At 31.5% G+C, this 13529-nt stretch overlaps 2 protein-coding genes and 1 long non-coding RNA gene across 4 annotated transcripts; 2 read left to right on the forward strand and 1 right to left on the reverse strand.

Moving 5' to 3' along the window:
• The first annotated feature begins 398 nt into the window (after window positions 1–398).
• LOC120212176 lies at window positions 399–2312 on the forward strand. Its single transcript, XM_039210582.1, has 3 exons — window positions 399–503; window positions 1656–1845; window positions 2017–2312. Exons 1-3 carry the CDS (start codon window positions 399–401, stop codon window positions 2310–2312), a joined length of 591 nt encoding a protein of 196 aa, XP_039066513.1.
• Window positions 2313–2892: 580 nt separating this feature from the next.
• LOC120212177 (secreted RxLR effector protein 161-like) lies at window positions 2893–3480 on the forward strand. The gene has a single exon (XM_039210583.1). The coding sequence runs from the start codon at window positions 2893–2895 to the stop codon at window positions 3478–3480; it is 588 nt and encodes a 195-aa protein (XP_039066514.1).
• A 6084-nt stretch (window positions 3481–9564) lies between these two features.
• Window positions 9565–12189, reverse strand: LOC120212164. 2 transcript variants are annotated; one of them, XR_005524662.1, is made up of 4 exons: window positions 11978–12189; window positions 9999–10085; window positions 9686–9929; window positions 9565–9604 (listed from the first exon to the last, which is right to left on the reverse strand). It is a non-coding gene; the product is annotated as an uncharacterized LOC120212164 (long non-coding RNA). The 2 variants fall into 2 exon arrangements; XR_005524661.1 differs by lacking the exon at window positions 11978–12189 and having other exon boundaries at window positions 9999–10133.
• Between the last annotated feature and the right edge of the window lie 1340 nt (window positions 12190–13529).

The following is a 13529-nucleotide window of genomic DNA, read 5'->3' on the forward strand; positions in this document are numbered from 1 at the left end:
TTTTCATGGCTAATCCGGATCCCACAACATCCGAAATCACTTCCTAGACTAGCCTCTCTCAATTTGATTTTCAGATTTTAGATTTTCAGAGCAGCAAAGGAGAAATCACCTCTGATGTGAACATTGTATGAAAACAGGCCATATGATATATCAATGTTGGAAGTTGCACGGAAAACCACCCGATTGGCAGCCCACACGGTCCAAGTTTCAAAAGGAGGCCCAAATTGCCTTTCAAAATGATTCCTCAAGTAGTTTTATCAAGAAACAGATAGAGGATCTAGCAGATTTTGATCAGTATGACAGCCAAGCCTACCAATGTGACTTATACTACTACTGATGGAAATAATCCATATACTTCCTCGGTACAATAGATAATAGACTCGGGTGCATCAAATCATATGACAGGAAATATTGATCTCTTGGAGGAATATAGTGAAAGAAGCTTACCAGCTTCTATCAAAATAGCAGATGGCTCTCTCACTACAATCAAAGGGAGTGGTTCTGTAACATTAAACAAAAATCTCCTACTTTATAATGTCCTCTATGTTCCTAGACTTGCATGCAATCTGTTGTCAGTCAGAAAATTAATTAAAGATTATGGTTGTAATGTTGTGTTTGCTACTGGTGGTTGCATTTTTCAGGCACAGGGCTCGAAGAGGGTGATTGGCAGTGCTAGGGGGGCAAAGGATTGTACACCCTTGGAGGTAAAGCATCTCATAATCATGCCTTATCCAATGCTCTTAGGAAGCCAATTTTATCTTCTGGTCTTAATACCAATAAAATTATGTTATGGCACTCTAGATTAGGTCATCTAATTTTTTCTATCTTTCCAAAATGTTACCGAACTTATTTATAAATAAAGATCCATCTTTGTTTTCTTGTGAAATTTGTCAAATAGCCAAACACACCAGAAAACCATATATTGTAGCCAAATTTGAACCAACAACACCTTTTTCCATCATCTATAGTGACATTTGGGGCCCTTCTCCTGTCAAAAGTATTTCTAGGTATAAGTGGTTTGTGTCTTTTATAGATGATTACTCTAGGACAACATGTATATTCTTAATGAGAGAAAAGTCTGATGTTGAGTCTCTCTTTAAAAGTTTTTATCAAAAAGTTGAAACCCAATTTGACACAAAAATCAAAATTCTAAGGAGTGACAATGGGAGTGAGTATTTGAATAAAACCCTTGGGTATTTCTTTAAGGAAAAAGAATTGTTCACTTTACTTCTTGTGATAACACACCTCAATAAAATGGGGCAGCATAAAGGAAAAATAGACATCTTCTAGAGGTTACTAGGCTATTATGTTTACTGCTAATGCTCCTAAGTATCTTTAGGGGGAAGCTCTTCTTACACCCACCTACCTCATCAATAGAATTGCCAAGTAAGACCTTAGATTTCAAAATTCCTACTAAGGTTCTGTTTCAGCTTTATCCCCATTTTAAACATTTAACTCAACTCTTTCTCCTCAGGTGTTTGGGTTTACAGCCTTTGTCCATATCCACAACAGAGGGAAATTAGATCCTAGGTCCATAAAGTGTGTTCTTGGGCTATTCTTCGAGTCAGAAGGGTTACAAGTGTTACTCACCTTCCATAAAAAAACCTATGTCTCCTTTGATGTTACATTGTTTGAAAACCAACCTTATTTTTTAGGAACATAAATTAAGGGGGAGTTACAAGGAATTTCAGCCTGTTCAAACCGATATTTCTTTACAGCCTATCCTTTATTTACCTATTACTGTCTCTCCAAAGCCGGCTAGTACTATCCCAGTTCCTAGTGAGGGTGATGGGAATAACCTAAATAACTCTGATGAATTACCTTCCTCCTTATCTCAGCACTCTAGTCCGTGCAAAACACCTTCCACCACCATAAAAAATGCACCTAACAATGACCCTGAAACCATAACTCCCCAACCGAAACAACTCAGTGTTTACTCAAGAAAAATAAAAGATGTTGCTGAAGAAATCAGCCAGCCTAGCATTTTCTAAGAACCAGATTCGGATCATGTTGCAGCTGAAACAGAAGGTAATGATGGTTACCAAGAGGCTACTATTGTTGATCCTGATGACTTTCCTATTTCTATTAGGAAGGGGATAAGAAAATGCACTGATCATCCCATAAATAAGTATGTTGCATATAGGAAATTACAGTCTAATTTCAGGGCCTTCACTGCCAGCATTAACAGTGTGAAAATCCCAAGAAATGTGATAGAAGCATTTCAATCTCTTGAGTGGAAAAAGGTTGTGGAAGGGGAGATAAAAACGTTAGAAAAGAATAAGACATGGAGTTTGACAGATTTGCCTGAATGAAAGAGAGCTATTGGATGCAGGTGGATATTCACAATCAAATATCATTCGGATGGGAGTGTGGAAAGATACAAGGCAAGGCTGGTTGCTAAAGGTTTTTCTCAGTCCTATGGTATCGACTACCAGGAGACTTTTGCATCGGTTGCAAAATTGAATACCATCAGAATATTGTTATTAGTAGCTGTTAACATAGACTGTAAATTCTATCAGATGGACATAAAGAACGCTTTTCTGAATGGGAACCTTGAAGAAGAGGTATACATGGAGGTCCCCCCGGATTAGAAGGAAAAGTCACTAAGAAAACTGTGTGCAAGTTCAATAAATCCTTATATGGCTTAAAACAGTCTCCCAGGGCTTGGTTTGATCGATTTGCTAAGGCTATGACACAGAATGGTTTCAAACAAAGCTAAGATCACCCATTATTCAAAAAAATTACACGAGTGGTAAGATAACCCTCCTAATTGTTTATGTATATGATATGATTATAACTGGTAGTGATATAGAAGAAATAGAAAAGCTAAAGATGAATCTTGCAAAGGAGTTTGAAACCAAGGATTTAGGGAGTATGAGGTATTTTCTGGGTATGGAAGTTGTAAGGTCCGAGGAAAGGCTAGTCATAAACCAGCGTAAGTATGTTTTGGATCTTCTTGCAAAAACTGGGATGCTCGGCTGCAACCCAGTTGAAACTCCAATGGAGCCAGGCTTGAAATTTTGCAAGAAAATGACTGGAAATCCAGTAAACAATGAAACCTACCAAAAGTTAGTTGGGAAGTTGATCTACCTTTCACTGACCATGTCTGATATTGCATACTCAGTGAGCATTGTCAGGCAACATATGAGTGATCCTCGAGAAGAACATTTAGAAGCTGTTAACAAAATTCTAAGGTTCTTGAAGTTTACCCCAGGAGCTGGACTTATATTTAGAAAAAATCAAGACATAACAATGAAGGTTTATACGGATGCAACCTGGGGAGGTGAATTAACTGATAGAAGATCAGTTAGTGGCTACTGTACCTACGTTTGGGGTAATTTGGTGACTTGGAGAAGTAAGAAACAAGTCGTTGTCTCTCGAAGTAGTGATGAGTCGGAGTTTAGAGCAATGGCTCTCGGAATATGTGAAGAAATGTGGATTAAAAGACAACTCACAGAACTGGACTTAGATGACAAGTAGAATTTTGAGATTTTTAGTGACATCAATCAGCTATGAGTATAGCAAAAAATCCAGTGCAGTATGATAGAACGAAACACATTGAGATAGACAGACATTTTATTTATGAGAAGGTCAACAATGGAGTTGCAAAACTGCAATACATTCTGACGAAGAAACAGTTGGCAGATATCTTCACCAAAGTCCTTCCACGAGTGACTTTTGACGAGCTGTCATTCAAACTGGGTATATACAACATATGTACACCAGATTGAGGGGGAGTGTAGGAATTATAGAAATGAGTTGTCAATCCCTTAAGTTAAGAGATTCTGTAATTATTCTCTATTTTTTAATCCCTTATTTCAAGGGATTACATTTACTAGGATTATTATCTTTCCTAACTTAAAGTTTCCTAGTTTAGAGGCATAATTTTTATATAAATATGTAATATGTTCTACTGAATGAATACATGAATAAAATAACAGAGACTTACTCTGTTTTCTACAGTAATGTCACACAACTCTTCATCAAAAAAAGTCACTATCATTAAGGGTCTGTTTGTTTGGCTTAGTTTTCCGGAAAATGAATTACTGGAATTTGAATTGAATTGAATTGGAATTTGAATTCTGGAAAATGAATTATATTTCTGGAAAACGTTTTCCGGAAAATATTTTCCGTAAAATGAATTAAATTTTTCTAAAAAACATCTGGAAAACGTTTTATGATGTTTGGAAGATGTTATTTAAACCTTTTTTCCACTAGTTGAAGAGTTTTTTAAAAATTATTTATTACAAATATTAATATAATAAATAATATTTTTATCATAAAACTTAATATTATTAAAATATTAAAATAATTTATTTATTATTAAATTTTTTTTATAATTTTATTAATAAAAATATTAATTTTTGTATATTTTAGTGAAATAAAATATATAAATTATTAATTATTTATTAAAGTAATAGTGTTATATTATATTTTAAAAATATTAATTAGTATTTAATATATTTATTAAAATATTTTTAAATATAAATAATATTATTCATTATTAAATATATAATTTTTTATTATATATTATTAAAATAAAAACAATATCTTATATTATTATAATATAATTGATTATTTTATATAATATTAAAAAAATAATATTATATTATATAAATATTAATAAATAAATAAATAATATTTTGATGAAAATGATATTAAAATATTTTGTTAATATTAAATTCATAAATAAAATTATTTTGAGTATTTATTCTTTGAAGTAAAAAGTTTGGAAAATGACTTGCGGAAAATGAATTCGTAAGTCATTTTACAGAAAACACAAAGGAAATTTTGTTACTAGAAAATGAATTACATTCCGGAAAACCAATTACGTGAAACAAACACAGGAAAACATTTTCGAAAAACGAATTACGTAGAACAAACACAGGAAAACATTTTCCGGAAAATGAATTACGTGAAACAAACACTGGAATTCGAGAAAAACCAATTCTGTAATTCCAATTACGGCAAACAAACACACCCTAAATTTAGATGTTTCAGACTCAGTATCAGAAATAGTGAGGTTAGAATCAAAATCTTCAAACAACTCTTCATCAGAATGTACAACTCTTCATCATTTGGTTCATTTGGAGGTTGATGTTCAGTTTCAACAGTTGGTTCTTTGGAGGTTGAGGTTCAGTTTCAACAAATTGTTTAGTTGGATGTTGAGGTTCAGTTTCAACAGTTTGTTCAGTTGGATGTTGAGGTTTAGTTTCAACAATTTGTTTAGTTTCAACAGTTGGTTCATTTGGAGGTTGAGGTTTAGTTTCAACAATTGGTTTATTTGGAGGTTCATGTGCATATATATATATATGTATGCATGTCGATTCCTAGGCAATTGAGCTACCATGTTCATAAGATCAGTATCAATGCTTAAAGGTAAAACCTTCTTATGTTTATCCCATGACACAACCATAAATAGTTTTACACAAGCTCTTATCCTTAAAGCCTCAACCATACCTATTACCTCAAACATGGACATCTTTTCCACTATATTTACCATATCGATAATTGGTAAAAATTCCACCCTGATGTAACACAGTACTAAATAAAGTTGAATTGGCAGCTGAACAAAACATTTACAAACAAAAAAATGTTAATACAAGTACCAATTAAAAATAGTTAGAGTTTTTCATAAATCACATACGTCAACAAGACATTAAATATTTGACATACTTAAAATAACAATAAATATTTGACATATTGCCAGCTAAACATTAAATATTTCATACTAACGTACATCATACTGACAATACATACTTCAATTAAAGCCATTAAAGAATATAACTCCGATAACATACTTTCAATTAATGAATATTCTAAATAAAGTAGACAACTTCATGCTTAGTAGACTTTTCATGCACATACAAATAAAGCACATAATTCCAATAACAAACTTTCTGTATATTACAAATGAAACTTGAATAAAAACTTGGACAAAATGAGTATATACAGAAAGTTTGTTATTGGAATTACGTGCTTTATTTGTATATGCATGAAAAGTCTACTAGGCATGAAGTTGTCTACTTTATTTAGAATATTCATTAATTGAATGTATGTTATCGGAGTTATATGATTTAATGGCTTGCATTTATATATATATAAACATAGAGGATTAATGAGTTAATCATTTATATATATATATATGGTGCGTATATTACATATATTATTATTAGGTGTGCATTATATTTATATATTATATATATATATATATATATATATATATAACATGTTAGTATACATGCATATAAAGTAAGTTATAAATATATGATATAATGGCATGAAATGATGACAAATTACGTAACCAAAAATAGAGCTGGAAACTAAGTAAACAATAACAAGCAAAGGACCAAAATGTAAAGAAAAATAAAACAAAGACATAAAGAAAAGTTGCTGAAATTTAAAGCCTTGGAATATAAATTGCAAAAGCAAAGGGTGTTGAAATATAAATAAAATAATTTAGAATACTGAAATGTAAAAGACTGAAAATAAAGGTGTGAAATAAAGAATAAAATGTAAGAGCGCATAAAAGTAAGAATCATATATATATATAGCAATAAAATAAAATAAAATAAAATAAAAAATTCACATAACCAAAAAAAGAACTAAAATGAATAAATAAAAAGTTAAAACGCATGAATACAAACTATAATAAATTAGAAACAAAAGAGAGTGGGACTGTTTTGCACTAATATTAAAAAGGAAAAGCCCAGTATAATAAATAACCCATTAATGGATATGGTCACCAAATGGCGCCATTTATACGTGCAGAAAAGAAAAGCCATTACTTGGCTTTACAATCCCCACTTTCTCATTTTAGTTTTGTAAAAGAAAAGTTTTTCCTTTTCTCTAAAAAAATCATATTATAGTCTCACAAAGGAAAAAGTTGGCTCAACCGCCACCTCTTCACCGAAATCCGTTCTCCAGTGACCGGAGCCAAGCAATAGAAAGGCCGATGAGACCTCAATTCGCTCCGAATACACTGAAAGGTAAAGTACCCTCCTTTTGTTTTTCTTTTCTTATTTCTTTTTAAAGAGCACTTGAATATCTTTTTATTCAAACGAGAAACGAGAAAAGATGGTACCTTTGAGAAATAGATCTCAGTTTCGTATTGATTTTTTTTTTCTGGTTACAAAATTTCTTCTTCCTAATGCTTGTCCTTTTTTTTTAATTCGAGAAAACATCTTTTTTACAAAATATCTCCTTGATATATATAACCCCCAAAGAAAATCAAAACCCTAAAAATTATTTGTACAAATCACCCCAAAAAGTTTTAATCTCCGCTACTCTTTTTTGCATTCCTTTTTGTCACTATGTTGAGTCTTGCTTAAAAGAGGAAAGAAGGCTGGCTGCACACATGGTGCCAGGAGGAACACGGGTGGTCTCGCATACATTATACGTGCCGAAGATGGGGCTATCGGACGGCTTGGAGACACCTGAAACTTTACACGTGCTTCACTGATGTTTGGGTTGGCCACTTAAGGAGTCTTGGGAGATCTGGAGCAATCAGGGTCGTCAGATCAAGCCAGATCTAAATACATGGAGGGATCGACGGCAGCAGCTTATGTGGGAACCCTATTTTAGGTTGATCTGGACCATTGGATCATTTGTAGATCCAAGGGCTGAGATGTAGCGGTGGCTAGGGTTATAAAACTCTAGGGTTCTCATGTTTCTTAATATATTGGGCTGCTTGGCCAACTTAGATATAGGCTAATCTGTTTTGGTTTTTGGGTTATTTTTAGGCCTGTAAATAAAAATTAATAAAAGTTAGATGTTTAAATTTTGATAATATATATATATATATATATATATATATAAAATCTTATATATGTATATATACACGAGCATAAGTCCACATAACCATAACTACAATAAAATATATTTTAACGGTGTTTTAGTCATATAAAGGTATTTTTAAGCGTCGCTAAAAGCTCTTGTGACAAAAAAAATGGCGTCAAAAGTATCGCTAAAACCAATACCGTAAAAGGTATTGGCGTTTGTAGATACAAATACTGCTAAAGGTTATGATTTTTAGCAGTATTGTTTTCATAAAAACCGCTAAAGGTTATGATATTTAGTTGTGCGTTGAAAAACGTTGTTATATATCTTTTCTTTTGTGGCATTTGTAAAAAAACACCGTTAAATATTCTGACATATAATGGTGTTTGTTCCCAAAAACGCTGGTAAAGGTTATAACATATAATGACGTTTGTAAATGTACAACGCTGCTATTGATTATATCTATAGTTGTGTTTTTCTATATAAATATTACAAAAGATTAGAACTTTAGTGGTGTTTTTTTCTTTCTAAAATGTTAATATTGAGTATGTAGTTAGAGGCATTTATTATACAAACGCCGTTAATTAACACAAATTTTGTTGATTGTGTTTTCTACTCTTTTATTACCAAAATTTAAATTTTTAAACTGTAGCATCATCCAATAAACATGACATCCAAAAAAATAAACCAAAGTTTATATTAACGTAAAATATAAAGTAGTTCAATATTGTTAAATAAAATAAACAAAACGTATATCTAAAATAACACCTAAGATGGTGGATTCTGAGGTTGATTTTGTCATATCATCTGCATCGTATCTTCAAGTCGATTTTCGAAGTCTTAACATTTTTGTTGATATGCTGCTTCCCTTACTTCATTTTCGACTTTCATTTGAGCAACTTTTTGATCCATTTCATTTCATCCAACTGTTATTTTAAACGACTAACATTTAATTGAGAAGACTGACTATGTGATAACATGTAGTGAGATAAACTAGAGCCAAAATATTTGGTGGGAGTAACGAATGATACTTGACAGTGAACACAACCATATCTTTCAAGACCCAAAACTTCATTAATAACTTGATTTTCAATGTCATCCGCATTAGCAATACCATGACTTGAAGTCTTAGCTTCATACTATGCCCTTATATCTCTCAATTTTTTCTAATAATCAATTCAATAATTATTTTAGATAAGAATGTCATACTATAGATATAAATATAACATAATTCAAATCTTGTCCAATAAATGTACCATAATTTCTACAGCTTCATCTGTCATAGAAGTATCATCCTTTTTATATGCGTAATGTCGAAGAGCTTTATTCGTCCAACTTTACAACCAGACCTGCAATGTAGAATAAAAAAGTCTTGCAAAAAATTAATTAATAATATAACTAATTTTCGTTAGTATATGCTACTAAATGTAAATCACTATATGAATAATCAATAATATCTCATCATTAGCTATACAAGCAAAGCTCGTCGATCCAACTGTGTTAGTAAACTTTTGTAGTTGTATGCTAGTAACACCAACATGCTCTCAATCCTACAATTTTAAATATGTACTTATAAAATAAATATTATAATGACATTATATTATTTTTGAAAAATACATCATACATTTCATTTATTTGAATTCCAAAACCTTACTGCATCTTCCCATTGATACATGGGCATTCCAGGTGAGACAGTTTGCATCTTCTCTTCAAGCCTAAGATCATTCTTGAAGTATTTATTTTTTAAAGAACTCTTGTGGTCTCTCCATCTCTTTCCTAACGCTTGCTTCAAATAATCGTCTGAGACATCTAAAGAAAATTTCTCCTACAAGTAACATAAGTGTTCAAAGAAAATGCAAATTACTATTGAATTGTTATGAATTATCTATTATAATGACATTATTACCTTAACAAAATCCAAAATCTGATTTTTGTTCCTATTTGGCATTTCACGCCATGACTCATAATTGATTGGTAAAAGATTAGCATTACGTGCAACCATGCCTAAGTAACCGGATAAAAGACGTGCTTATGGCCAATAGATTGACCGACATCGTTTCTTGAAACTTTCACACGGTGCCCAGGAGGAAGTTGATATATTTCCTTCAACGTTGTATGTCCTCTAGTCTTGCGTGTTTGACCATTTTCAACTATATAAGAAATAATTAAATGTAAGTTTTCAAAATGAACCAGCAATTAAAGAAAGTGTCAAACATTACCTTCAATTTCTACAACTTCTTTAACAGTAATCGGAACTTCCGAAGAAGCAACAACAATCGATTCCTCATTATTTGTTTCTTCCTCCTCTTGAGAAGCTCGAACAATCCGAAAATCACTTAATTTTCTCATGGGCATGATATTTGTAATAAACAAACAAAAATTTTAGTGAAAATATTACTATTAATGAATATATTGAAAGACAACATGTTATAAGTTTGACTATCAACCGGAACGGCAAAGATAGCAAACAATACAATTATCATTTTGAACTTTACAGCTTGCAGATGTGATTAAATTAATCAGATTCTGAAAATTTCTTAACATTAAAATAAGTAATCCTTAAGCTATTGCACATTCACCTAACCAACGCAAATATTGTATATATAAGTCTGTCAATGGCTTGGTTAATCAAAGCCTTCCTTCCTTTGTCACTTTCCAAATTACACCTGAAGGCACTCCAATAATTAAACATTTCATTTGAAATAACAGCTTATTTAATGTCACTTGTTTAGATGCATGGCCTTCCTTCACTCTATATAGAAGAAGCTGACTAGATGCCTCGAAAGGTTAACTACCTAAAGGCTAAAAGTACTAAGGAAATTTCTTATACTACTTTTCTGTTGTTCATTTTCTTATGTAACTTTATAGAAATATATAGTTGTTATATTTTGTTCATTTTCTTATATAACTTTATAGAAATATATAGTTGTTATGTGTTTAACTTTATTTCCACTACTCATGTTCATCTAATAATAGTTCATAACAATGATTGATCTAAAAATATTTTACTGTAAACACAAATATGTTAATAATGAACATAATTTTTCTACTCTTTTACAGTGCCCCTAGTTGTGCCTCGCCTATAGATTTTTTATAGGTTTCTTCTTTTTTTTCTTTACTAACTTTTTCATTTAACGGTAACAATATTAACTTCAACTAAAGTCTTCAACAAAGTTCCTTTAAGATTTCTTTTCCATGAAAGATTAATTAGTTCAAATTAATTTAATTGATTGATTAATCAAAGCATTAGAACAAAGAAATTTTACCCATCTAAAGCCTATGAAAGTTTGGGAACATAGAACTAAAAAATAGCATAAGTCGGGTGATAGAACACTTATAGAACTGAAATATATAGAAGAATAAACTATTTAGCACCAGCACATCAATGTTTGGAGGGTAAACTCTATCCTTTGAAATGCAACAGCAAGAACTATTCAAATCATTTCTCATTACTCTTAGAAAAAACCTGAAGTGCAACTCTATAATTGTTGAAAGCAATCGTACTTTTTCAAATTTTCTCCAATCAAATGAAGGTTTTCTATTCAGCATTTAGCTTGCAAAAATCCAATAACTAATTAGAATAGTTTACATAAAATATTTTTTTAAAAGAAAAGAAACAGCTATAACACCAAATAGTTATCAACATTTTTTTTACTAAATACAAATATATATGAGGCAAATATGCTTACACTGTTGTAAAATTATATTAGCTTTACACACTTATATCTAACTATTTATTCGAGACAAAACTTTCCACCGTTAAACATATTGGAGGGAAATCTTATAGACATACAGATTTGAAATTCTAGGTGCACGAATTCGATTCTGAGTCAAAAAAAATATAAATTCCATTCGAGTCAAATGAAAACTTGTAAAACTAATTAATTCAGCTTTACAAAAACCTAATTAGATGTTCGTCTATATAGAAGCCTGATTTTTAATCAGACACAATCAAAGGGGAATAGGTAAAGCTGATCAAATTATACATATTAAAAGAGCAAAGAAATCAACCAAGATTTAAAACCCTAGGATAAAACATTAAAAATTGTAAAGCGCGACAAGAAGATTTAAAAAAAGCAAACATCTTCCAAAAGTAAATACAATCGAAATTGAAAAAAAAAAAAGAAATAATAATCAGATTGAATGAACGATAAAGATCTAGAGTAAAGATGGGAAGGGAAATTAGAATCAAGCATACCTCGATCCGAGACCATGGATTTTAATGTTTTGAAGATGAAGCGGGGGGGGGGGGGGGAAGAGAGTTTTGGGAGAGGGGAGATAAAAAAAAATGGGGGGATAGAAGGAGGAAAAAAGGAAGCGGAAGTTTGTGGAAGGAGTGAGAGATAGAGCTAGCGTAGGAAAGCCAATGTCTCCTTTTCCATGTTGCTTCTGGCGCTGTACAAACAAGGATTTTAGATTTACCTTTCTTTTCTTTTTCTTTTCTGTTCTTTTCTTTTCTTATTTAGTGGTTTTTCCAAACTTGCCTAATTAAAGATTATTTTATTATTATTTTAAGATTTTTTACTAAACTTAAAAAAACATTGCATTAAATACAACTTTTTTATATTAAACACATGTTTTTAATTACCTTAATGCATTTTTTAAACCTTTAAAATATTGAACCTTTTATTGTGATTAAGATAGCTGTTTGAAAATTCACAAAATGATTGGATTTACATAAAATTATGTGTCATTACATAGGGATGTTATCTTCTGAATTAAGTGTACTTAATTCTAATTACATAAATGATAAATAAAGGGTAAATTATATTATTTCTTATTGAACTATACTCTATCTCCTATTTTACTCACTGTACTTTTAAATTTTTTTATTTTACTCGCTAAATTTACAAATTGCTCATGTTTTGATCATTCTAAATTATTTTATTTATTATTATTTATGTATGACATGGTATTTTATTATTATTTTATACAAAATATAAAATAATATAAAATAAAATAGAAGGTGGCCAGACACTACTGTCAACCACCTTCGTCTGTCATAGATGGTGGTCATTCGATCTAAAATTTTATGGGTCGCTTGTCTCGACACCCCGAGTCCAAACCCATCGTCCATTTTTTCGGAACTTGCTTTGAAGTCCATGAATTAGAGATCGAAAGTGAGGAAGTCAAAACGTTTCAATCGAGATTCATGGGTTTTGGGACATTTTCTGGAGAAGCAACCATCAGATTTGGACTCCATGGGTCGATACGAAGCGACCCATAAAATTTAGGACCGAACGACCACCATCTATGGCAGTTGAAAGATTTGGAACCCGATGGGTTAAAGTATTGCACAATCGCGGTGTTTATTATAAAAACATCACTAAGGTACATGACTATTGCGGCATTTATAACACCACTAAAGTACATGATTATTGTGGCGTTTATAAAACCACTAAAGTACATGATTATTGTGGCGTTTATTATAAAAACGCAACTAACGTACATGACTAATGCGGCGTTTGAACAAAAATGTCACTAAAGTACAAATCTATATCGGCGTTTGTATAAAAACGTCACTAAAGTATAAGTCTATCTCGACCGAAACGTTTTGATTTCCTCACTTTCGATCTCCAATTCGTGGACTTCAGAGCAAGTTTCTACAAAATGGAGGGTGGGTTTGGACTTAGGGGGTTGAGACGAAGTGACCCATGAAATTTGTGATCGAACAACCACAATCTACGGGAGTTGAAGGATTGGAACCCGATGGGTTAAAGGATTGGACAATCGCGGTGCTTGTTATAAAA

The sequence above is a fragment of the Hibiscus syriacus genome, unplaced genomic scaffold (assembly GCF_006381635.1).
Source record: "Hibiscus syriacus cultivar Baekdansim isolate YM2019G1 unplaced genomic scaffold, ASM638163v2 tig00110004_pilon, whole genome shotgun sequence".
In the NCBI taxonomy this organism is placed as follows: domain Eukaryota; kingdom Viridiplantae; phylum Streptophyta; class Magnoliopsida; order Malvales; family Malvaceae; genus Hibiscus; species Hibiscus syriacus.